The 27,118-nt window shown below is 39.7% G+C and overlaps 1 protein-coding gene across 2 annotated transcripts in view; it reads left to right on the top strand.

Moving 5' to 3' along the window:
- sgcd (sarcoglycan, delta (dystrophin-associated glycoprotein)) overlaps positions 1–27,118 on the top strand; it is a 167,703-nt gene that overhangs the window by 134,664 nt on the left and 5,921 nt on the right. The window contains exons 7-8 of one of the 2 annotated variants that reach the window (XM_046039838.1): positions 14,256–14,379; positions 21,165–21,263. In XM_046039838.1, the coding sequence (XP_045895794.1) occupies positions 14,256–14,379; positions 21,165–21,263 (223 nt within the window). Of the gene's footprint in view, positions 1–14,255; positions 14,380–21,164; positions 26,966–27,118 lie in introns of those variants that run through there. The other variant, XM_046039837.1, reaches the window with a different exon arrangement.

Here is a 27,118-nt window from a genome sequence, read left to right on the forward strand (position 1 = left end):
TATGAATTTGACAGATTGTGAGAATTCTTAATTTTTACGTATTGTACCTTTTTATGTTTGAGGAAAGAAATTGTTAAAGGTTAAAAGATAGCAATGTTGGCTTTTGTCAGTAGAAAATGGGAAGCAAACTACTGTCATAAATCTGGTGACTACTGGAGCTTTGTCACTTCAACACAAACATAATTGTTAATGGGCATTTTCAGATACAACTGATACTGTCATTTTTCTTGGCAGGACAGTCTTGTTTATTGTCATTTCACCAAATTATTTCTCATATCCTCTTTCATCAATTACAGATCAACCAAAACAATGATGCGTGTTGTCAGAGAGCATATGCTTCATCCATCAGTTACACTTGACCCTAATTTTGATTCTTATAGCTGCATTATTTAATGTTTTTATAACAAGCTGAGTAAAAGTGCTTACTCATGAGTGATGAATGCTCAGAGGATTAATACCAAATATGCAGCTCTACAGAGCTTTTTAGCCTCCTATAGCACATTGTTGTCACTGCATTGTCCACTCTCAACTCTATCAGCAGGCAGCTGTTTTCAGCAGTCAAGCTCTGATAAACCCACTGTAAATTACCTGCCTAGTTAGAGACTAGCTGGTGAAGAAAGTGGAAAATAGCCGCTAAATAGACAGAATTATTTTGGTGGAGACCGACCTCATTAAAGCAGAATGAATGTTGGACTTAATCAGGTTGGATGATAATGCTGCCCTGCATTTGCTAGATGTGTAAAAAGGCAACCGCTTGGTAGCATGTTATCTTATCAGGGCTGTGTGTCTGTCCGCTAAATGTTCAGTTCTTCTTCCCCAAAGTGACCAAAAAATCAATGCAGACCACAGTCTCCATTCGCCACAAGGAAACAAATTACTGACACCTTCTAAGCCTGAGAGTTAGATGATCAAAAGATTCTGGGTGGGCTGTCACATTAAGGCGGACAGGTGTCACAAGTTATCAGCTCCCGGACAGGCATCAGTCACATTCAACTCTGACTGTGTGTGGTTGCATCCTGCCTCGTTCTCCTCCGCTGTGTACATGTCCTGTGTGTGTGTGTGTGTGTTTGTGTGTGTTTGGACACCCAAGGATGTCTCCTTGGTGTAAATGTCTTGTTTATCATCTTTCTCCCACCTGTGCTGTCAGATGCGATGACAGTCAATCAGAGCAGAGAAAGAGAGAGAGAGAGAGAGTTTATAATGGAGAGAGAGTTACAGCACTGTGTCAGAGTAAAGGGTAGAAGAAAAATGTTGAGAAAAGATAAACTGTGAAAGTGAAAAATGAAATCCATATTTGTCATCATACTTTTTATGATATAAATGTTGACCCCCTTGAAGTCATTTAAATTAGCATTCAGACTCTTAAAAATGCACACATGTGTTTTCACTGATTAGAGCTCTTCTCAGGATTGAGTAGGCGTGTACAGACTTGACTGACATCTCCATTATGAGACGTTTTCTAACCTTATGTAATTCCCAGCACAGATCCACCCAGCTTCAACCTCGTATAAATCTAATCAATCAGAAAGAATGAATTCTTGCAAGCTGCTATTGTGTGTGTTTGTTTCTTGTGTGTTGCAATTGCCAATTCATAGTTTTCAGTCACGTGACATGCGCGGTGACCTGGAGGGTAAAACAACAGACCAACACCACGAAAAAAAAAAAGAAGATACAAATATTGTAGAAATTCTTGAGCGAGTCAACTCCTATTTGGAAAAGGAGATCTCGGGAGACTCGGGATGTCTTACACAGCACGGATTAATGAGGCTCAGCCAAGGAGCTCATAGCATCTGCATTACAAAGTGTGAATGCAGTAGATAGCCAACACCAAATCTGAAGATTGCCTGTTGGTCCCCAACATTAATCCCTCTGCTATTCTACAGAGTCTATGGTGTATCCCTCCACAAGATCGTTCTTAATTGGAGAGTCAGATGATTTACCTAAACTACACTGGATGCTGTATGCATAACATAGAACAGACAGTCAGCCTGTAAACATCTAAGATTAAAGAAACACCATTATCTACTAGCTGTGAGCCTGAGCAACAGTGCATCTCTATCAGCCCAGCTGTCATCATCCTTGATCGAGACAGAGACAGAAGAACTATGTCTAAGGAGTCAGGGATCACCCTACTTCTAGGCCTGCAAGTGACCCCAAGTGTGACTTGTTTATGCCTGTGCCTCACCTGTCACCCCAATTAAGCCAACTAATGCTGTTTTTTTCCATTACCAGTACCAGCTCAACTCTCCTCAACTCTACTCGACTTGGCCTCTGTCTGGCGCACGCAATGATGATGCAGTAAATAGTGAATATTCTCTCTGACCAATCAGCAGTCTGCTGTGTTTTCATGTCACATTTTAGTATCGCCTCAGCTCGCTTGGAAGCTCGACGGAGGTGATACAAAAAGAAGTACCTGGAAGCAGGTACAACTTTTCCACAATAGAAAACCAAACAAAGGCGAGTAGAGTCGAGGCGAGTCGAGGTGAGGTGAGCTGGTACCACGCAGTGGAAAAGGGGCTTAAGAAAATTCCCCCACATCTACTAACAGTAGTGTCAGAACAGATTCACAAATGGCCATATGATAGAACAAAGAAGAGCTACCTAAAACATGCACCCTTGTATTTACACAAAACACATACATCATTTATTATACATCATTTTTTATATATACATATTTCCATATAAAGACATTTCAAGATGGATAAAGATGAGACAAAAAATATTCAAATTCATTTTAGATATAAACTCTTTTCACAGCACATGTAACAAATCAACTTGATTGATGTTTTGCAAAATGTGTTAAATAAGGAATTCTTGCTTGCTGGGCAACACTACTGCTATATTGAATACTTATTTCCCTCATTCCTCTTCAGGACACTTTTTCACTGGACTCTCCAACCCCGTCACCCAGAAATTACTTTGACTGCTCATAGCTATTGCTATTGTTCACTACTAATTTGCAATAGCATTCCCAAATGTGAAATAAACAAGGTGGCAACACACACTGATATTATTTGACTTTCAGCCAGTGCTTTAGGTAGGGTGTCGTTCTTACACTGGAGTAAAGGTTGTAGAGAACAGGTTTTTCTCAGACACCCATAAGTGAGACATTTTCTTAGTTACCTAAACTTATCCAAATTGAACTCACCATAGATGTTCTTTACGAATGTATTCTCAAACATCATGCAACGCACTGAACATTTTGCAATCCCATTCAATATCAACGTTCTTCTACTGTATATCCTTTTTTAAAATGTGCATGACATTCCCCACAAAACATATTTAGCTATGTATAGCTAAATATTAGAGTTGGTACCACCAACACGTCTGTCTTTTGGCCCTGCCTACAACCTACCCAAACACCAGCAGATGTAAAGATTTGTCCTAAAAACCAACAATGCCCCAGCTATAACCTACTCCAAATTTCAAGCAGAAACTAGACCTAAATTTACTTTCGAAAATCGTTGCAGTGATTGTTTTGTGACTGATCTTTCTATCTACATGGCTCACTGTCATTCTTTGATCTGAATTGAAAGAAAAGCAGAGGGGGGAAGTGATAGAAAGACCACTACAAAGTAAAAATAAGAAAATCTAGAAAGAGGTAAAAAAGAGATGACGTATTGAAGTACAAAGTGTGAAGATTAAAATACATGAGGGAATGAGGAAGAATGAAAGAGCTTGAAAGGACTGTATAAGAGGACGAAAAGCTAAAGCTCATTTTTATTAGAGAAGAAAGAGGACAAGAGATCGGGGATAGAGAGACAATACAAAGAAAGAAAAACAGCTTTATGTGACAGAGAAACAATGCTGCAGAGACGTGCATGAAATTAAGGGTCGGATAGAGGAGGACTTTGATGACAGAAATCTAATAACAGTTTTTCAGTAGTGTGTGCATCAAGATGAACTGTGATTCATCAATAAATGCTGCTTTCCTTTCAAAATCATCATTTCAAATAATAAAAAAGTGGAAAAAAGTCTCTTCTGAGCAATGCTCCAAAGCTCCTCATCATGTGATAGTCGGTGTCTACGGCAATGTGTTTTTTTGGTTCCTCTTCTACCGTGTTTATGCATCCAATTGAGAGTGAAATATGGCACAAACTATCAAATTATGTCAGAAAAGGGGAGCGAGCTCACTGGAGCATGGCTAAAATCTAATCTTACTCTAATCTCTCCCAACCCCTTGGCAGGTAGCAATCGAGGATTCAAACCCTATTTCGGGATATCATATTAACTCCCAACACGGACAAACACACACACATCCCAACCAGAGCTGTCAGTTTTTTATCGAAATCATAACCATCATATCCATCTGCGTGATAATGACTTGTCAACAGGATGTGTCCTTGCATCAGATGAATGCCTTTGTGAAACTAAAATGGCACCGTGGGGGAATTTGATAGTGCACCTTGATTTATGTCCTAACCAATACAGAGCACAGATAACAGGAATAAATATGAAGCTATAAGAAGGAAAATGAATGTGGGACAGGAAGAAAAAGAAGCTATGAAAACTGCAGCGAGAAGAATTGTGAGGTTTATTTTTTCTTAAGGTGAAATGAGATGTGAAGTGGTTCACTTCCTGCAGGAGCTGAGAAGCTGAATGTTTTCACATCATGGAAAGTTTGATAGAATGAGATTAGACTCACAGAAACTCAATCTGGTGAAGTTTATCCCACAGCTCTTCCTGTATGGACAGTTTTAAGTGCTCTGCCATTTTCACTGTACATGGGAACATTATGGTGCTGAGATTGAAACTGCGCAGACAAAAATGCACAGCAGGATGCTAAAGTTCAAAAGGTTCCCAAAATTTACAGTACAGCGTACAATCATCATAGAACCAGAAACAGTTTGATCTTTTTTTTAAATGCTCTACATGCTGAGATGGGGCAGCACAGTGGTGCAGTGGTTAGCACTGTCACCTCACAGTAAGAAGGTCGTGGGTTCGAACCCCGGTTGCCCCGGCCTTTCTGTGTGGAGTTTGCATCTTCTCCCCGTGTCTGCGTGGGTTCCTCTGGTGACCCTAAATTGTCCTTAGGAGTGAGTGGTTGATCGTCTATGTATGGCCCTGCGATGGACTGGCGACCTGTCCAGGGTGTACCCCGCCTTTCGCCCCATGTCGGCTGGGATTGGCTCCAGCCCCCCGCGCACCCTGTATGCAGGATAAGCGGTTGACGATGGATGGACATGCTCAGATCCAGTCAATGTATTTGTCAATGGAGTCTGTTGGCTTTGATGAGAGCGATAAATTGGCTGTTTCTGGTTAAACCAAAAATGATCTTACTTATCGTGCACAACACGAAGGAACTACAACATATAATTAAGTGTGGGCCTATATTAAAAGATGGTAACATAAAATAAAATAAAACAATACCATTATTTATATACATATATTCATAGTTTTCAGTCACGTGACATGCGCAGTCACCTGGAGGGCAGAACAACAGACATGAATGGCGGCTCACCCCGGACCCCGTAGAGACACAACAAAAGCAGTTAAATTTTCCTTCCAACGAATATTTTGATCACCTCTCAACTCATGAAAAAGAAAGATATAGACACAAACTGCAAGTGTTGGGCACAGTCCATATACATCACCTGCTGCCATATTTCTGCCGTTAAAAACCGCCAGTTCCCTGCCAAAACCCGACTACAGTTATGTTTACGTTTACCATGTGGAGAATCTCTCACCATACACCTTACCTCCTCGATTGGTTCATCCGAAAGCACAACAACCATCCAGCATTTTGGCAACACAAAAGTAACAAACTCAAAGTAACAGTATATCACTTGCTTCCTAGTTGGCGGGCAGCGGACAATAACATCTCTTTTGGCAGTTGTTTGAGCGGGGTGGATCGTGGTCTGCTGCTCTTTAATCCAAAAATCCTGTCTTCGTCTTCTAATGACTGTATTTATGTCAGAGGTAACGCTTATTGTGGCAATAAAGCCAGAAAAAACAAATAAAAAAACAAAAGTCTAGCAAAGTTTGAAGGAGCTACCGGCTGCTGCTTCTACAAGCGCTCCTGGTTTGCCATAGAACTAGTATGTATAATGTATATAATGTATGTATATTTATAATATTACTCACTTAGACACAAAAACATGGGGAAGTGGGGTCCAGGTTGAAAAATGCAAACGTTTCCCTTTAAGTAAACCAGCAATTTAACAGAACATTTGTCCAAGGCAAGTTTATTTGTATAGCACATTTCAACTACAAGGTAATTCAAAGTGCTTTACATAACACATAAAAGTAACAGGAAAATATAAAAAAGTTTAAAAGCAACATAGGGAAATAGAAAAAAATACACATTAAAACAAGGTAAAACTGGACACTAAAAGTTACAGTGCAGTGTACAGTCAGGGATAAAAGAGTTAAATGGAAAATAAAAACAGGCTATGGGGTTGAGCAAATAATTGAGTTACAATTATTTTGAAAAGAGAATAAACAGAGAAGTACACTTAATCTACTTAAAAACAACTAAACTATAGTCAAAGGTTTTGGACTAATGTTGGTTTTCACAGCCGCTTTCAATGACACTGTAAGTTCTATCCCACACAGGCTCCTCTACTGACTGCGGGTACGACCTCCTCCAATCACATGCACACACTTGCCCACTGAAATTAGGGACACTGATATTTACACACCCCACACGTATCACTGGCGACGTCTTATTGGTCAGCTACATCCATAAAAAAAAACGTCAGTGGGTAAGTGCGTGCGTGTGATTGGAGGAGGTAGTATCCATAGAGTCCAGTAGAGAGCTCCACTTGTGCTTAGAACTAGGGTTACCATATCGTAACCTTTAGCCCCTTTTCCACTGCACAGTACCAGCTCGACTCGACTCGCCTTTGTTTGGTTTTCCATTGTGGAAAAGTTGTACCTGTACCTGCTTCCAGGTACTTTTTTTCGTATCACCTCCGTTGAGGGTCCAGGCGAGCTGAGGCGATACTAAAATGTGACATGAAAACACGACAGACTGCTGATTGGTCAGAGAGAATATTCACTATTCACTGCATCATCATTGCGTGCACCAGACAGAGGCCAGCAACAGGAAGTTTTATATTTTACAGTTTATGTAAGTGATTTCATCACTAAATCCACTTCTGAGAAGTTTTGAGGTGAGAAATCAGCTGTGTAGATTTAGAATATTGGCAGTTTTACTAGCAGTGATGGTGGCTTGAAAGTTTTCGGAGCTCTGAAAGTGGCGGCGGGGGAAGCCTGTGCCAATCCGCGGGAGGAGCGTGTGACACTGCGTCACACAGACCCCCGCAGCAACAATGGCAGAGGAAAACACAGCTGGAAGGTTTTCATACCGCTTATCTGTCTTTACATTCTGAGGAATGTTCAAACGTTTTAACTTAAATCAAGAGACAGCTCCGCGGGTCGCTGGCGAGTCAAGTAGAGGTGAGGCGAGGCGAGTTGAGCTGGTATTGGTAATGGAAAAGCACCATTTGTTTTCTCCCTTGAAACAAGCTTCTTTTGATTTCAAATAAAGCAAACAAAAAAGCAAAACAGATGCTGTGATCAAGGTGAGAAAAAGTCACAACCAAAAAATGTGTCAAAGAAAAACAACGCTTTTTCTGAAGCTTTCAAGCAGATCACACAAATTTCATCAACCGATGCTCAGTTGTCATGGAGCTGTAGATTTTCAAACTTTTGAGCAAATTTTATCTTCCGTGTGATATGGCCAAAGTTGAAGAACAAACCAGCGAGTTAGTGGGCTTTGAGTAAGGATTGTTTTGAGCATAGTATGCGGCCAAAAAACATGTACAGGTAATGGATAAAACAGCAAACTAAAGACAAGTCATCCGCACACTGTACTTATAGCTCCCATCAATTTTTATTGAGCAATGTTTTGATCCAACTGGGATCTTCATCAGCAATTGTCAAAACCATTTGACAATTGTAGCCTTGCAGCAGTCTGGCTCAAGGGATACAAAGTTGGTCGGTTGACACTGCTAACCAACCTTACCTACGGTGTTCTGCATAGAGATCAGAGATTTAGTGAACGTTGCCTTAGGCTTTCTTCTCTGTATGCTTTTTTGTCCCTCTACTAGCTTTCCTTTCTATCTCAGCTCTTGTTTTAACTCTTGCCATCTCCAATCTCCTCTCCTCTCTCACCTTACTCTCACATTCTTTCCTCACAATGCCCTCGCTTCCAACCCATCCCCCTCTTCTTGCCTTAATTACATTTATTTTTATTTTTCCCTGTCTCAACCTCAACCTCTCCTTTCCAAACCATCTTTTGATCTATCTTCTCTTATCCCTCGGCCCTCGGTTCTGCTTTTATTCTTCTCACGTGTTGTCCTTCTTTTGTTTTCTTGTGCCCACTTTGCTTCTTCCATATTAATCTCTGACCCCAAACTTTGCTTTGGTCTCTCAGTTCGACCTTTTTATTTGGTTAATCATAACATTTAAGTACAGAGGCCCATTTAAGCAGTTAACCAAAAGATATTACTGCAGCTACAGAAAAAGGAAAGCAGGCCCTGAAAACCAACACATTCTTAATGAAAAATAATGGGCCATATATTACATCACCACAAAAGAGATCACGACTCAAGGTGGCCTACACCATTAGCACCTTTAAGAATTATCAGAACTAGAAAAAGCAGAATAAATTAAGATACCATATCTTTGCCCCTTCTTTTAATCTTATTATTCCCCCTTCCCTTTCTGTCATCTCTAATTTCACAGCTGCTCCTTTCTTTTTGCTTTTCTGTACCCTCATTGTCCTCCACACCATCAGCTTACACTGATCTCAGTAATTGAGAGCATGGTCTGTTCCATAGCACAGTGTTGGGGTCATCTTCCCAGCCATTTTCAAAGCCCTATGAAGCAATCAGCTGCACTTGTATTGGCCAAGATTGCCATTTAACCTATGATTTGCTGCGTGGCACGATGGCAGCCCATATTCAACACACCATATATTTTTATCAAACTGTTCTGACCACTGTGTTCACACCATACAAGAAACTGTGGCACATCATTTAAAGTGAGGGCATCGGCACCAAGGACGAAGGAGTCACATGTAGTGCAGAAAAAGAATAACACGAAAGCTGTCCGCAAGCTTTAGACTGTGCAGGTTTACAATTTCTGTCATGTCAAAAACCTCCAATCATGTCTGTTGTTATCTGAGGACGGGCGATATGAGGAGTAAGCGTGAAAAGTTATTAACCTTTGATCCCAGTGGCAGATATGAAATGCTGCCAAGGAAAGAGAAAGGATGAGGATGTGCAAAAATGGAATAGAAAATAAGAAAGAGAACAAGATGAAGCTTTATTGATTGCAGTGGGGAAGAAAACTAATAGCAAAAGCAAAGACAAAAATAGACAGTAGAATTAGTAATATTAAAACAGGTAGACAGAAAGTGGAAGTGTATAAATATGATGACAACATCACCTTTTAAAGCTATATACATATATTTTTTAGTTAAATCATGATTTTTGGGAAATATGAGTAGAAATACAAGTGTAGGAAATGGAAAAAGAACATGAGCCAAAGTTTCAATTCACAGGGATGGTAAAGAGGAAATGAATAAGAATATAACCCTGGGAGAGAAATATTTCATTGCCTGACTCCCTGAGGAGCAACCAGGGAGAAAGAGGGAGGATGAGAGAGGAGAGAAGCCTTTGGAAGGAGTAATGTGTGGAGTCTCTTTACTTCCCATCGCAGATACAGATTACCTCTGAGTTCTTTTCAGTGTTGGAGAAACTTCTTCTTCTTCATCTAGTATTTCTCTGTAGGGGTGGAGTCAGAAACCTCAACCTCAAGCCTCTAAATCTGGTTATAGTTAGACCAGATTTCATGTGAAGATTTCTGAGCTAAGAGCCTCTTAAAGTTGCAAAGTCCTATCCTACCCCTATTCAGGCTCCCGAAAGTCACAAGAGGTCATATTATGCTCATTTTCAGGTTCAAAATCTTATTTAGGTGTTGTATCATGACATGGTTTCATTTTCAGAAAAACACCATATTTTTGTCATACATTGACACATTTTGTCACATTGCTGCAGCTCCTCTTTTCACTATGTGTTAGCTATGGAGTGGTACATCTTGTCTCTAAATGATCTTTGTTGGGAGTTGCACATGTGCAGTTCCCACTTAAGGACTACTAGCCAATCAGAAGCAGAGAAGGGCGGGTTGTGAGAAGTCGGTAAACACGACTTCCCTTCAGCTGTACATGTTGCCGACCAGCTTAGCAACATGGACTGGAGCAAGAGTTTCAGAGTGCTGAGTTATTAATCTGTAACAAAAGTATCTTTCATCCATAAAGTTTTAACTGAGCTCTGTCTCTACATCACAGGAACAACTTTATGTCCACTGACTGCCTGGAGAGTAGCTAGTGTTTGGAAGGGAGAGGAGAGCTGTGTGCTGCAGCTCACTGTGTTTTTGAGGGCCTGTCGGAGTAGCCGCTTGGCGAGCGTTATATGAGGCGCATTTTGCTTTCATTCCTGTATTGTCACAGGGATAAAAGGGAAATGGCTGGACTACAAACGAGCTGTTTACAGGCAGTTCAGAGCAGAGTTTTCTGTGGGAGATGGGAACTCTGGGCTGGACTTCGGGCTTTTTCACTTTGCAAACCTATTACATGCACAAAAGAGGTATATAACTCAATAAAGGAGAGGGAAAAGGCCAAAAAGCATAAAATGACCTCCCTATAATACGCTTAGTAGTGCCAACTCCCAACCTCTTCACACCCTTTTTAGGCATACTTCCAATGGAGCTAGAAATGCCTAATTCAAACCAATTCCAACTACGTGTTAAATTTAACAATTTTAAAGATGTCCCCTTGAAATTTTTGGATACTTTCATGGCCTCAGACTGCCATCAAAGTTGATGAGGAGTCCAAAAACATGACTTCTTGGGTGATGAAGATGCCTGCCACTGTACTCTACCATCCACTTTCACACAAAGTTAGAATGTGAGTTTTCCATCTCTCATATTCAGAGCTTTTTTTAACATCTGAAGCCTTTCAGTATTCTCATTACAACCTCCATGGGATACATTTTTACTGTGTTGTTTTGCAAAGCATAAGATAAAAGCCTCATCATGTCCGGATACAACAGTTTTAAATTGTGTCAGCTCTAATCTGTTTATATTTGCTCTCTGGTGGCATTGGTTAGCAAGAATGCTACTTGTGTCAGCACTGTTGATGAAGGCAAAAACAGAGTAACAAAAACAGACAGAAATAGGTTTATGCTGTGAGTGATTGGTCTGATATATTTGGAGCAGAGAAGGCATGATGCTTTAAAAACTGATTGTCGCAAATGAATCCAGTTTAATCGAGCGCGGAAAAACGGAACAAAAGATGAAAATCAAACAACTACAATGATGAGGTATTAGATGATATGTATTTAATTAATCACCCTATTACACACACTGTAATTAATATGTGTTAAGGCTTAACCCTCTGTGGACAGAGAGCAAGGGGCCATGCAAAGGAGATTAAAGTTTTAATTTGGAAACTTGCTCACTATCCTAATCAAAGGATGTTTCTTGTCTTTGTCATGTTTATCAGCTTTCGGCTGCCGTTTCTTCCCTCCTTTCCTGTATACCTCTCTAGCAGCACATCCAATAAACCACAAATGGATATCACTGAGTGTTTGAGAAATACTCCATTAAACCAAACTTATGTTTGAAAATGAGAGGACCCTTTGTAAGGACAACTGTAGGGAGGCACCACAGATCAGTCAATGGTCTTTCACAGTCAGAAAATCTACTGTACAGGTTTGTATCGCTGCAGCACAATTTACTTTACAGTATACATTTGTATTACTGCAAACTGAAATTATCTGGTCAGTGGCCAGGATGTTTTCCAGCTATATACACTCCAGTGATGTTTAACTCTTTCCCTCTCGAGAGAGTACTGTTGCTTGAGATTGTATTCTCATTAAACAGCATGAAAAAGATTTAATTGTCCCCCCTCTCATGATACTATTTTGCAGCCTTTTTACATATTTTCTATTAAATAAAATGTTAAAAAATCTAAATGGGAACAAAAGAATTAATTTGTGGCCCAGATGTAACAATAAATTTGACACATGTGGGGGGCCTCGTGAAATTGTGTGCTGTAGTTTGAGATCCCTGCTGAAGAGTTTTAATATTTGTAATTAGTCTTTAGTCTTTTTTTTTACTTTAAACTATATTTTAATTGATGGCAGTCAGGGAAGACAACATTCTCATGCTTTAACAATGAAGTGGCATGTGTCACTTGGTGGGCACTGTCATCAAGTGCTTTGGCATAAAAACCTTCCTCCTCTATCCTTTTATTCCTTCCAGATAACCTGAGTTTGAACTCAGACATAGAGGCACTTTACAAATAAGGTTATTTTACTGCTTAAACAGAAGTTTGCTGCTGTTTTTCTACATTTCTTTTGTAACACACAAACGATAGTACTACTACTGCAGCTCCTCTCACTTCTCTTCATCCTCTGGGGAGTTCAGGTCACCACTTGGTGACTTTGTTCATTAAGTCTGGCCAGAGCAGACAGTTTCTCTACTGTTCTTCTTCCACTGTTACCTTTGCTGATGAAATATGTGCTGCTTGTTTCTGTTTCTTTTCCTATTTTTCATCCTCACTGATATTTTCAACTTTTCATAGATCTTCCATAAGAACTATTAATTAATGTTGCCATATGCAAGCAAACCTTTTGTTCTTACTCTTAGCATTTATCATCTTGTGTATTAAAATGAATGTTTTGAAAATGCTAACAAAAGCAACGCACTTCCAAGAGGCCAGGATTTAGCTAGAATGAAGGTTTTGTGCTTGGATTGTTATAGTCGCGGTCTGTTTCTATAACACATAGACTAGTTAATAGCAGTAGATATAAATTATCTGTACAAACTACTGTGTATTATTAAATAGAACCTGCATTAAATGTGTATATGTTAATCACATTCAGTTGTACAATAAAGTGCCTAATAAAAAAAAATTGCATCACAAGAAAATCATCTAAATTGATGAAGATAAAGTCTCTTTGCACCAACCATGGACAGATTATGAGACAAAGGGCCCTTGAAAACTGCACCTGAACTTGCAAGACTTGACGGTTACGAAACTCTCCTGGTTGTACGAAACTGCAAAAGATGAAAAAATATCTGGTTCTTTAATTTAAAAAAAGTCATGGGTACAAGCCTGAGTATCTTTGCATATAAATTGAACCTTTAATGGGTGCTCCTCGCTCAGAACAAAATCACCTGAATACAGTGTATGTGATATCAATGAAAATCTTCTCCGTGGAGAAAATATCACACATTTTATCCACAACCGCCACGGTGACAGGAAGTCTACAAAGACAGAATGAATTTACTGAGGCACCTTTTTTTTCTAAAGATCGGTTCGTGGCTCTGAGTGGTTTTGTCACGATGTGAACAGGAGTGGGCTGATTTTTAATCCCCATATAGAAATTTGTAAGCAGCCACAGCATGCGAGTGGGCTGTAGTGTTCAAGTGTCAGATCCACTCAGTTTACACTCCATTCATGTTGGTAGTCCTTAAAGTGTGTGTTCATGTTTGTCTATCTTTATGAGGACCAATTTGAGTTTTAGACTCCAAGACTGGGGCTTTCTTGAATGTTACGTCCCAACCTAGAGGGTAGGAGCCCAACATAAAAGTTAAAAGGAACTCTGATTTTGCAATTAAAGTAAAATATTGTATTTTACAACAAAGGTTACAAAAATTGAGACAATAAACTGAATCACTGTAATTTAGGATGAGCAAAGGCTAAAAGAACAAACAAGAATCTATCTTCTCAACAAGTGCTGACTAATCCTAGGTGAAATAAACAAAAAGATATTTACTCAACCTTACTCCCTAGGATGAAGTAAAACAGGAGAAAACAATGCAAAAGAAAACAGCAGCTCTACCCCTGTCTGTTTATATACCTAAACATAATCATTGGTCAAAAGCAACCAATGGACCGTCTATTCTCTTGTGAAATAATGAGAATGGATAAACCATTAGTATTTAGATTTATATATATATGAGAGAGAGAGAGAGAGAGAGAGAGAGAGCAAATATATTCAAATCCTAACTTTTGCTTACAAAGTTAGATTGCAATTAGGCTGTGTGACAGAAGCATTGAACAAAGTTAAATTTTATACTGAGGATCATTAAAACAAGAACACACCGGGCGTATGTACAGCCTAAACTTCTTTCTTATCTTTTTCCTAATTTTTGTTTTTAAGAATTGCTCTTTTACTCATTCAAACATTAAATATAAACAGTTGTCACTAACAGAGCTGTTCTGCCTCTGTTCCCAGACTGGAGTCTCCCACTCGCTCCCTACTGATGGAGGCTCCTAAAGGCATCCAGATCCTGGCTGAGGCCGGAGACATTCAGGCCATCTGCAGGAACGAGCTGCGACTGGAGTCCAAAGACGGAGAGGTGTGTCAACCAGCAGCGCAGATTAACTTTTTGTCTGTTTGAAGGACGAATGCTGCATCAAATCATTACATTTGATTATATTTGTTTAGCTGATGAGTGTATCCAAAGCGACTTACAATAACTGTTTCTAACCATGTTGACACAACTTAAAAACTGCAAGAATTATGAAAATACATCAACTTCATCAACAATGCAGAACTGCTTCAAGTGCTACATTTAGAAACAATAAGAAAAAACAAAAAAAGCAGGCCTGCAAACAGATTATGTTGAGCTGTAGCTGGACCCCACATTGCAGAACAAAAGTGTAGTGGAGGGGCCGTGGTGTATGGTTAGACCATGTCCCACTCACAGCACGGTAGGCAAGTACAGCCACCAGTTGCCAGTGCAGGGAGCAGAGGTGCAGTGTGGGGGAACTTGGGCAGGTTGAAGAGCCTGGACCACAGCCTGCACCGCCTTGGTGAGGAATGGATGTATTCTCCTGATGTTGTAGAGAATTAATTTCCAGGAGCTGGTTGTTGAAGTGAAGTACAGCTGGTCCTCTAGTGTCACACCCAGGTTCTTTGCAGTGCAAGCCGCGGAGACCCGAGTGTTCTCAATGCCAACGGAGAGGTCACAACTTGTATCCTATTTAGTCATTAGCTTTGGTAATAATAACTATTGTTGTAGTACTCGAGACCGGTCTTGGTCTCGAGACCTGTCTTATGACCACTTTTTGTTGGTCTTGGTCTGCGGACTCGCATTTGTACTCGATCTTGTCTCGGTCTCGGACATTGAGCACTCTGGATGTTATTTCAAGACCAATCGAGGAATATCAATAAATTGCTTTTGCATTGTCTGATTTATTTGTTAACATCCTAACTTTGATTGGATGTAAAACGTATTGCTTCAAATGCAACCAATAACCCTAATTAAAAATGCTTTTTTCCCGTAACTGCCACCCCCGACCCGCGAAGGTAAGCATGGAAAAGGAGTGTTGAATGAAGATTCTTACGTTGATTTCAGCTCTTAGTGTTTGTATGTGGGTGTTTTAATGGGAATGTGAATCTTTCAGATCAATTTGAGAAGTACCTGTGATCTCGTTCTACATTTTAGTGTGTGTCGTGTAACGTAGGGAACTGGTCTTGATCTTGACTTGGTCTCGCCCTCCCTCGGTCTTGGTCTCGACTTGGTCTAAGCCCCTAAAACTCTTGGTCTGGTCTCGGTCTCGATAAACTCTGGTCTTGGTCCCGACTTCAACAGTAAGAATAACATTGTGCTTAACAAGTTAATGGGTCACAAAACACACACAGTCACATCGATCAAACAGTTTAGAAACTGTTAAACTTTTACCCATCACAGTTTACAGCCCAACTTCCTTCTTCTACTTTGACCTACCGTACTTACCGTAGTTGTGCACACATATTTTGGGTTCACAGCCAGACAAAGTTTAGATAATCTGGATAAACTGTTGACGTTCTGACAAAAAAAATTAGGAAAAAAAGATTTAGTTTTGTGAAACATGAATTCAAGTTATCTCTTGTTCTTCACATCTTATCAGTCACTCTGTAGAGATACTGTAGATGTGACTTTTTTGAAATTCACTCCAAAATAAAAGTCACTCGTTCTTTAAAAAATGTGACACAGTCTGTCACCAAAGCTCATCAATAATGGGCTTTTTCAGGGAAGACATTTGGTCATGCTAGAGTAGTAAAAGCACAGCTGTAAAATAATAAAATCAATGATGCCTGAATTCCATTTAGCTACTTCAGTTTCAGGGTCCTGGTATTGTACATGCTGGCTCGTTGTCACACAGTCATGACTTCCTCACTGGGACGTTTGAATACAACGGAGCCACTGTTAATGTTATTAGTAACACCTGACGAGCCTATGACAATTCAAAGTATCTGCTATGTAAAAGGTCTGTCTTGCAAGTTATTTACAGAACAGTAACATATTCTACGATATAATCATAATTTTAAAGAATGGGTCATTTAAATCAAAGCCTTCATTAAGTTGTTGAAAAAACGTTCAAGTACAGTGAACTAAAAACACCTTGATTTGTCCAGAAAAGATGATGAAATGATAAAAATGATTTTCTTTGTTAGATGCAGGTCTGTTACTTCAAACGGGCTTTCTGCACAAAGATAAAACCTCCCACCCTGTGCACTGGCAAGTTATGAAAATAACTTTCCTTGTCTTGCGCCCATACTGGCTGATGGGGCTCCATCTCAATTCAATATTTCTCCTGTCCAAACGTATTTTTAGCAAACAACAATCCAAACAATAGCTAGCTCCCTCAGCCAACATGGACCAGCATTTAGCTCATTGGCTGGTGGCAATTTCCCACATACTGGCCGTCAACCAGAATCTGAGTCTCACAGAAAAGCAGGAGAATAGAGAACAGAAGTTTCTCCTGCTTTTTCATTTTGCTTTCAGTCACTAATTCAGTTCTCTTTGAGTCTTTCACATCACATAGTTTTCCTACTTTCGTCTTCCTCTGTCCTCTTTCTGTCTTTAACTTCTGCTTATTTACTGTCATTTTTCCTCTTCATCCACTCCTCATCCTCACGCTGCTTCTTTCATCCTTTCCTCCCTGCTCCTAAATTCTTCCAACCATCCCCTGATTCGTTACACACATCAGTCCTCACATTCATCACGGTCGGCTGCGTTGATAAAAGGATTTCCCACCTTAGGTTGCACCAGTCGTGTCATGTCAGATCTGTTAAAATCAGCGAAGGAGGATTAGGGAGAAGAAAGTGTTTAAAAGTTTCCCACAAAAACTGTTTCATACATTAAGACAGGCTGCTGATATGAAATGTATGTGGAGAGAGAGACTGTTTCAGGAAGGTGCCCTTGGATTCAGTTTGGTCCAATCAAAAGTAGCAGTCTGCAACCACTCCCACACCACATCTTCTTGCAGTTTTCATGGATGTGTGGTCGAAAATGTGGCTGTTGAACTCATGATGGTCAATTCATATAATTAGAATGACAGTTCCACACTCCATTAGTGTCGTAAATTTCCATTTGTCAAACCTTTGTCTTAAACGCACACTCTCTGTCTCTCCTCAGGACCCCCTTGGCACCACCAGTGCAATTACAGAGTGGCCATTAGACACCCACAACCCACACAGGCAGATACAGAAATAGACTCACACAGTAAAACACTGGGGATTCCTGAAACCACTCACAGTCATGTAACTGACACTCGATTACCCATGCACGTTTTCTTTAAGTGTAACTTCACCAAATCTAATAATCTGCACTGCCAGCTAGTGGAAACAACACGCATTTTCCACACTGTGTGCAGCACAGCTGGTTGTGGTTTGGTGCGCCCCGTTGTGCTGGTTCAACCTATAGTGGCCAGTGCAGCAATTTCTTTTCTCTTCTTGTTTAATTTGCGCTATACAAACATAACTGCAGTGATTGTATATTGTGGCTTTCAGCACTGCCAGAACACGGGTGACCAATACTCTGTACTGTGCTTGAATGCATCTTAGGGACAGTGATCGAAGACTGCTGCTGCTCTTCTGCTAACATACGTCTTTGGCTACACAGACATGTGTTAGCTTCACTGATGGTTTCCTCCCAAGATTGTGCATAGAATACAATGCAGAGTGTAGCGGAGGCTTACATCATCATGTGTGCCAGGTATGAAAGTCCTAAGACATTTATAAGAGAAAACAACGAGCCTGGCAAAGACTTTTGTCTGTATTCAGTATAAGACTGTCAATTATATTCCTTTGAGAAAATCAGAAGCATTCAAATGCATAAAACCTTGTTCTGTTCCAAATGAAAGAAAGGATGTTTTGAATAGTTTAGGTTATCTCAAGGACAGTTGTCATCTCATTGGTTGTGCACTGAAAGGTCATTAACAAACAAGGTAAAATATGAAAAAGACATTCAAAAGAATCCTATCAGAGCACAAAGTAACACTAGAAAACAATGGCTCACAGCAGTCTGCCACTGGTCGTGTGAGGAGAGCCTTAGGGTTGAGTCATTTCAATGCATATATTTTTTTCAAATTAGGAACTTATCTCTACAAATTGTTATTTAAGTCTAAATTACAAATATACAAGTGATTTTTGTTTTTTGTTTTACCATTTGCAGCACTAAGACTGTAGTTTAAAAACGCTAGTTCTAAGTAAACCATCCAAAAAAGCCTTTTTCTGAGCTTTTTTTTTCTTAGAAGCAGCAGAAACTAAACACAACTTTGAAAATAAAATTTAAAAATTTAAAAAGTCAATTCAAATTACAGGGGTATTTGTCTGTGAAAAGCTGTAAAAACTAAAAACAATAAGCCGTAACCTTTATTAGCTTAATCTACATGTACTTTTGCCCTTGGCTAGGGCACAATCACACTCAGCTTTATACACACACAAAGTTCATCCAGACACAAATGCACACACACAGGTTCTCCCAGTATTTCACACCACTTTCCCCTCATGGTGAAAGATTTGTTCAACAACAGCTGTCTGAGGAAGTCAGCTGAGACTGCTTTAAAAGTGTTCCAGGTCATTTGATTGTGATGCCTCCCCGAGGCGCCTGGTAATGGCTCCTTTACCTTTCTAGGACTGGAGAGCTCGTCCTCTCCTCGGGCAGTGAGACACCAGCCCCGTACAAGCCCCAGGAGGCCCTGGAGGGAGAAGGGGAGGAGAGGGCAGAGAGATAGGATTCATGCTGCAGTGGTTTGTGTCTGTGCAAAGGGAGAAAGACAGTTTGTTCCAATCAATGTGGGGTTCAAGGGAGTAAAGTGAGTGGTTGAGTGGCTGTGTGTGGATAGGTGTGTTTGTGGTAAGGTGGCAGAAGGAAGTTTGCTCTCTCTTTATTCCTCAGGAGACAAGAGGAATGACATGCAATCAGCGGAGAGTAAACTTTTTTTGTTATGCTTTTAGCCGGACAGGGTTTTTAGATTTACCCTACTCTGCCACTTTGTCAACAAAATATTTCCAAATATCATAAGGAATATTGGTTATAGGTCAACAAACCACCTGGCATGGCTACTCACAAAAAGGTGTATAATGTCTCACTGTAAGCTGCTGGAAACAGGTTAACAAAGAGGAAAATCCTTCATTAATGGCTGCAAAACTGTAGGTGCGTTTCACTTCCGACTCACATTAGACCATCACGTCAGCAAAAGTCAGCCACAGTCACCTCGAACGCACCTTCTGACATTATGTGGGGGCGCTGCAGTGCTCACTTCAGGTTACACAAGTATGTGGACAGTTAAAGACAAGCCTGAGGTAACAGCCTGGTGATGATACAACAACAGGTAAAATACTACAGAATTTGAAAAAATATATCTTATCTCACATCTTAAGTGCACTCACACACACAAAATGTAGAGAAAATTGGATTTATCCTACGAAATCTGTTGCTGAATACATTTGGAATGAGACATTAGCCATACGCTTGCAGTATAGGGGCTTGTAGGGGGAGGCTGTGGCTCAGGAGGTAGAGTGGGTTGCCTGGATCGGCGGTTCAATCCCAGGCTCCTCCAGGCTGCATGTCGAAGTGTCCTTGGGCAAGACACTGAACCCCAAATTGCTCCTGCTGGCTTTTCCACCAGTGTATGAATGTTAGTTTGTATTTGAGCACTTAGGCTCAGTGTATGAATGTGTGTGAAGGCGATGTAGTGTAACAACGCTTTGAATGGTCGCAAAGAATAGAAAGGCGCTATGTATTAAACGGTTTTAACTTTTTGAAACCTCCAATATGTAGGTTTTTAAGTGTCTTTGATGACATCCAAGAGGCTTCATTTGCCGATTGGCCTGTCCTCTGCCCTCACAGTGGGCAAAACTTATTTCTAAGAAAGGTTTAAGACAGCAGATTGTGTTTGTACTGTTCTTGAGGAAATGTAGACCATTTAAAATTCTATGCAACCAGCAATGTGGAGCGTTGAGGTGTTCAGAGCCACAGACAGTGTTTGTGCCTGTCCAATCAAAAGGGTGAAGAGATTTGCTTTGAGAGCAATTAGAGTGAATAGATACGAAGAGACATATGATTTAGCAGGTCTTAATAGAGGTAAAATTAAGCTTTTTAGCCCATAAAGACAGAAAATGAGTGTCTCTTCTGGTCTGAATGAATGAAGAGGATCATAATGGATCATGAGGACAAAGGGAGGTCAAACATACGGTACAGTAAATGGGGTTGAGATGTGAGCAGTTACAGGCAGGACATGCAGATTCAGACATTTATTGAGGAGTGACACAGACGATTTTGGGGAGATTGAAGATGAGCTGTAGCTGGTTTCCTGACAGATGTTACACATCCTGACCAGACAGAGCAGAAGAGCTGCCCAGCTGGCCTCAGTCCAAAAACCTTGATTCACAATCACCAAACAAGAAACTATACTTAACTCAGACTTGTCCTTTAATTAACAAGTGGGTTCTAGTATGTAAGACTTTGTAAGATTACTAATTGCTCATTAGGTACGACAAGTTTAGATTTATAGCACCTTTCAACAACATAGAAATTTTACGTGGTTTAAATAAGACATGAAAATACATTAAGATAAGATATGAAAGAAATACATTAAGTTGAAACCTTGAGCAAATTTGCATATACCGTCTTCCGCTTGCTCTTTCTCCATTGACTTGTATGCAATTGTGACACATCTAATGTTTGCTCCTCATTCAGTCTGAACACCCAAAAATGTCAGAGGAACAACCTCAAACTGGAATTCCACATGTTCAGTCTCTTCGTCTTCATCTGTTTCTCCCTCCCCTCTTTGTTTGTCCCACCTGAGCTCTGCTCATTAGGTTTCCCCCTTTCTCCAATCTCATCAGTTTTCTCTCCCTCTGCCTCAGATCTCTCTGGATGCTCGGAGGATTCGCCTGATGCGGCTGCCTGAGGGGAAGGCCTCCACCAGTTCCTCATCCTCCGGGACCAGGCAGACTGTCTACGAGGTTTGTGTTTGCCCCAACGGGAGGCTTTTCCTGTCCAAGGCCGGCATCGGATCTACCTGCCAGATCAGCAACAATCTCTGCCTCTAGGACTGAAACATACAAATATATATAAATACGCAGATATCCTGAAAGACAGACGGGCAATAACAGACAGACGTACCCACATCGCCTGCCTCTAGGACTGATTCACAGCAAACACAGACACTACATACAAAGACTGCCAGCGCTGATGGTATAAGTATAAACAATCATGGATACTGTACCTACTGTACACACTGATGTATACACTTTGCAATCACAAACACTCTGACTGATATTTAGGCTCAACCGATATGTTTCAACAGGCCAATACTGAAAATTTTAGATTGAAGCTGCTGACAGCGGATATTTTGTGCCAATATTTCAAAGCTACTAAAATATTTTCTCCCTTAATTTTATACATTTCAGAGTGGAAAAGCCTCTGAAAAAAGCATTTAGAGCATCACAGGACACTAAAGCTCTCCACTGAGGGTCATATACATCTCTGTCAGCTCTTTATACTTACCATGCAGCAGGAGATATTAGGCAAGAGACAAATGTGTTGCATTGCAGGGTTTAACAACTTTTTAACAAAACAGAGGTCAGAAAGGAACCTTCATCTCCATCATGTTGGACAACGTAGGACACTGGCTGATACAGTAATGTTGAATAAGGGGAAAGTATTGGTAATGTATCGGTCTGAACCTAACAGTCATCATGACACACTATTTATTTATTAATAGCGTACACACGAAAAGATGCACACACTAGCTTACAGACATGCATTCACACAGTACACATATTTGAACATGGTGTCTACACACACATACACTTTTCTCATAGGAGCCTCCAGGTAGAAAGTGAGAGGAAAATCTCCAGAGATTTACTAGAAGAGACGCTGATCTGTTTCCTTTCTCCCTCAAGAGCATTTCAGTACTGGAATCCTAGGGTACCACCACGGCAGCAGGCCCCGCCCATTCCTTCTCCCCTCCTTTCTTCTTCCCCTTTTTCCTCATCTTTTCTTTTTTCTTCTCCAACGTTTACCACAGCTGAGATAATAACATCATTTCTACTTTTCCTGGTGTTCATTTTAAAGCCCCGCAGGCATGCTATTAGCACTGATTACAACTATTCATAAAATGAATTGTAATAGTATATGAGAGGACTTGGCATGGATGTATTATAAGAACTGGACACCAGATTCCAAAAATGGCACCCATTCAGTTTGAAAGAAAATTTAAGGGCCAGCACACAAAAATAGCTTTGTAGCTTCCGAGCCCCTCTCAGCCCATAGACTTTACATTGGGATTATGTCATGTTTAAAGCACCTTTCTAGGCTCTACAAATATAACACTCCATGGATTATAATCCATAATACAGAATAATAACTGACCTTGTTTGCAGTTTGAGGTGTCCTGTTAAAACTTTTACAGATCCGTCTTTTATAACGGTGGCCAATAGAAAAAGTTCTTTCTGGGTCACAAGTGATTTTTTTTAGTTGCAGTACCACAAGTGGCCACTGGGACAAATTGACAGCAAGGATGACTGGCAGTGCCAAATCCAGCTCTCTTACTACATCCATGGGAATTATGGGGATAGTTTCTAAGGTAGACATGTTATAAACAGCCTTTTCTGTCAAACACATACCAGATCCAGATGTGCATGTGCTAAATTTGAGTATATGCAACACATTCTCACTCCCATCTTGTCAAAGTACGGCTGAGTGGCTTTACACTTCAAACTATGACGCTGTTGTGTCAGTTTTGAATGTTCAGGGCAAACTTCGGGTTAGACTTTCAAAATAGAGTTTGCTGCAGTTTGGTAGGTTAGGAACAGATCATAGTTTGGGTTACAATAATAAGTTAGTTTTATAAGTTAACGTTATGTATGTAAGTTAAAAATAAGTCAACGTTGATTGATTGATATTGGTTTTACATGGGAAACAGACGGCAGTCTCCTGGGGAAAGTCCTGTGTTGTGACCCATCCAACCACCCTGACCTCCTCCCTACACTGACTTTTCACACTATTCACATTACGTCACCTGACTTAGATGTCACATAAAACCATTACGCTAGACAGGCGTGTCCAGAAATGACTCTAAGGTGTACCTACAGGGTTGTAGTTTGAAGCGTCCGGCTGGTGACGTGTTGGGAATGAGAGGGGGCTGGTATGTGCAGTGCTGTTTTTGTGCTTATATGACAATGCATCAACCACATTTGGGCTGTGTGGAAAAACACTTGATGATTTTCTTCTTATTTGATGTCATCTTTTTACGTTAAACTGAACAGAGAGCTGTTTTAATTTCTCATAATGACTGGTTTTTGCTTGCATAAATTCCGTCCATGTCTCTTCCTGCCAAAACAGTATCACCCTCCTGTCGCCCTGACAATGAAAAAAAAGTATAAAAACAACTGAATATCCTGTTATAACCCTTAACTAAACACAAGGAATATGTCATTAATGTCCAATGTAAGCTGCTCGAACCTCGGCGGTGGTCACCCTACTTGTTTCTTGCACTGGGACATTTTTAAAAAAGGACAAAAAAACAAACTAATGCGAGCCACTCTGTTGAAAGAGGGGAACTGTGCCTGTGCCTTATGTCGATGCACTTGTGGCAAGAAGAAGCACATCACACAGACTTTCTTTGGCATCAAAAAGTAACATTATATGTGATTTCAGTTCAGTTTAATCCCATCCACAAATCTCTCCCTCTCCCTCTGAGTGAATGCAAAGACCTTTAGCTACATCTGACTGTAGTTCTCCCTGCTGTCAACACCTGACTCTGCAAAAGGACCACTTCTGCTTCCCTGGTTTGAGATAACGTTCTTGTTACTTATTTTTCATGATCAAATATTCTGTGTTAGCATATTGTATGTGTTTTATGTTAGTGTTTGAAGTTGTAAACATGTGATCCTGTGGAGTTTAACAGACAGATTATGGCACTGATGGGTCTGATTTCCACTACTTATCACAAACTAATACCAAAAACATAGTTTCTCCAACAGATCTTTATGACCTGTTTTCATCTTAACAGGTTCACATCTGGTGACTTTAAAAGCGTGCTTTCCTTTTAGGTGGAGACTAGTTCGGCAAGACTACTTTGTAAAGACGTAAAGATCTTGCATGATAACATCCAGAAGAAATTAGACTTTTTGGCCGAGTGGCCTGTGATAACGCCTGAACACACACAGAGTAGCGCACAGCATTTACTTACATCTTAAGTGTCACATCCTTTTCAGAGTCAGGTGTGCCAATCTTCTCGCTGTCGCTCAGCTTCTCTGTCGCTGTATATTAAAGGCCTTTCAGAAATATTTCACAACAAAATCGAATCTATCTGATGTATTTGTTTTTTTGAATACATGTACACGAGAGAAATACAAATTTTTATATGGTTGTATATGTAAATAATATAAACATAACCACATCGGCGCGCATCAGACAAAAGAGAAACACTGCTCTTTTGCAAAAAGGAAAACCTTTTTTATAATGTACATCAATATGTGTTTTTATACTGAAAGGGCAAAGAAAGTATGTTAAAGGATAATCATTGACTTAGCATGTACAGCAATGTATACAACGTTCGCCTGTGGAGAACAGGCTGGTTTTGTTTTTATGCCTTCTCCTTCCTGTACTCGTCTCTCCTGCTGAGCTTCACACAAACACAAACTTTCTTTATTTTTGTTTTATTGTTGTCGTTTTTGTTGTTCTGTTGGGCCCGAGGTCTTTGCATTCTCTCCAAGTGTGCTGTGTGTACATTTGTGCTACTACGAGTGAGCTTTTGTTTTGTTCTTCTGATCCACAGAACGTGTTGAGTGATTCTCAGAGATACAAACACAGGAACCAAAAGTAAAAAGAAATGAAGCAGAGAAGGAAATGATACAGAGGGTTACACATGAGCTAAGATTGCTGGATACCAGAACAGGCAACAAAAATCCACTGTATTTAATGAAAAACATATTTATCAACCATCGGATCATTATCAATCAGACTAAAATGTTTTGAGAAAGTACACAATCACTTTGACAAAAGAATAAAGAACATTTTCATTGATTCCATAGTAATACTAAAAAGTATATTGTAGATACACTTTCCAAATTCAATCAGACCTGCAGATGTGCATAATGCACACATTTTGGAGTTTGAAGATGATCCAAAGAGGACGCTGATCAGGCATCAACCAGTGGATTACGTTGCTGATCAGTTTATAATATCGACAAGATGGCGTTATGTAAAGCTTCCCCGTGTGTTAACGCTGAGCGCTCTGTACTTCCTTTTCTGGCTTCACATTGGATTTAACATCCATCCTGAATATTTACATTTTTCTTCATTCTTCAGTCTGAAACTGCCGTTCATGGAGTAGTTTTCAAAGATGCCAAAATAAAAGGCGTTGTTCAAATTGATTGCAGTAGTTATTGGATCCTCCCTGACAAGAAAAAGCAACTATAAATTCCACTTACTGAACAGGAAACCTTTTGACTGCAGACTTCTATCATGAAATCTGTTCTTTAGGAGGGTTGATCTTTCTTCAGTAGAGACACAAACTCCTGGTTTCTCTCCTGGGTAACATTTTTATCAACTATACCTAAATGAAATCAATTAAATATGAGCACACGTTGTTTTAACATGATAATCTAATGATTATTGTGTTAGCAAACAACAACTTTGTTCCAACATGATTACTTGTAATTACAACTAGGACGATAATACCAATATTTTCCACACTCGGTTGCTTGTTTTTGTGACCTGGCCAGTAAAGTTATAGATAATCTCTTACTTTAGAACATGTCAGAGATTTTCAGAAATATATGGGAAAACCTGTTTAACAATAAAAACAATGAACTACAGAAGTGGAAGAGAGGCTAGTTAGGATGCAGGCTTCGGCGTGACATCTGGAAAACTGAAGAGTAATAATACATGGGGAAAGCTGATGGTTCAAAAGGCTGATGGTTGTGATTATTATTTCCCTTCTCTATTCTTTTTTTTTTTTTTTTTTACCTGTTGCACTGCAATGCTAGAAGCGAGTGTGACAGAATAATAACATAATAATAACAGAATGTTATACAGGAATGAAGTCAATAATAATAACCTCTAAACACATTTTTAAGTATTCAGCGGTTTAGAAGCTGGTTTCAAGCAGTCTGAGAAAAATCAAACTTTGATCTGATTAAAAAAAGTAAAACAAAAAAAAAATTTCTGCTGCAACTTAAAGCATACAGGGATTGAATGAATAGAAGTCAGGGGAGGTTATACAGAATTAGAATTAAGTTTACAATAAAATATTTTTTTTTTATTTTACAGTAGAAAACTACCACTCAAGTATTACTTTTAAGGCTTTATATTTAAATCTGAAAACGTTTGACTAATAAAAATGCTTCATTATTTGTCTGCCTTAATTGTATTCCTGGCATTATGGATAAGGTTTTTAAATGCATCTAGTTCCTCATGTTGGCAAATAAAATTTACAGACACTATAGTTGAACAATTATCAGGAAAAACATTTAATTAAAAAAGTCAAATTTACACTTGATTCTTGGTTATGAGTCTGATACAGTGCTATACTGAGAAGTTAAACTCACGTTGATATTGTCGGAAGATCTGCTGCATAGTGGATGCAATGTGTTCATTTTCTTGATTGTCTATCATCCATTAAAGAAAAGTGCCACCTGACACATTTAATAACAAATGTCATTATCATCAGTTTGTAAGTAAAGCAGTTTTCAAATGACTTTTGGAGATAAAACCCTATACTAGACAAAAATATTGACAATGATGCATCCTGTTATATTTTTTGCTACTTCTACCTTGTCATGATGTCACCCGATTATATCACTGATGA

Source organism: Micropterus dolomieu, linkage group LG23 (assembly GCF_021292245.1).
Source record: "Micropterus dolomieu isolate WLL.071019.BEF.003 ecotype Adirondacks linkage group LG23, ASM2129224v1, whole genome shotgun sequence".
NCBI lineage: Eukaryota > Metazoa > Chordata > Actinopteri > Centrarchiformes > Centrarchidae > Micropterus > Micropterus dolomieu.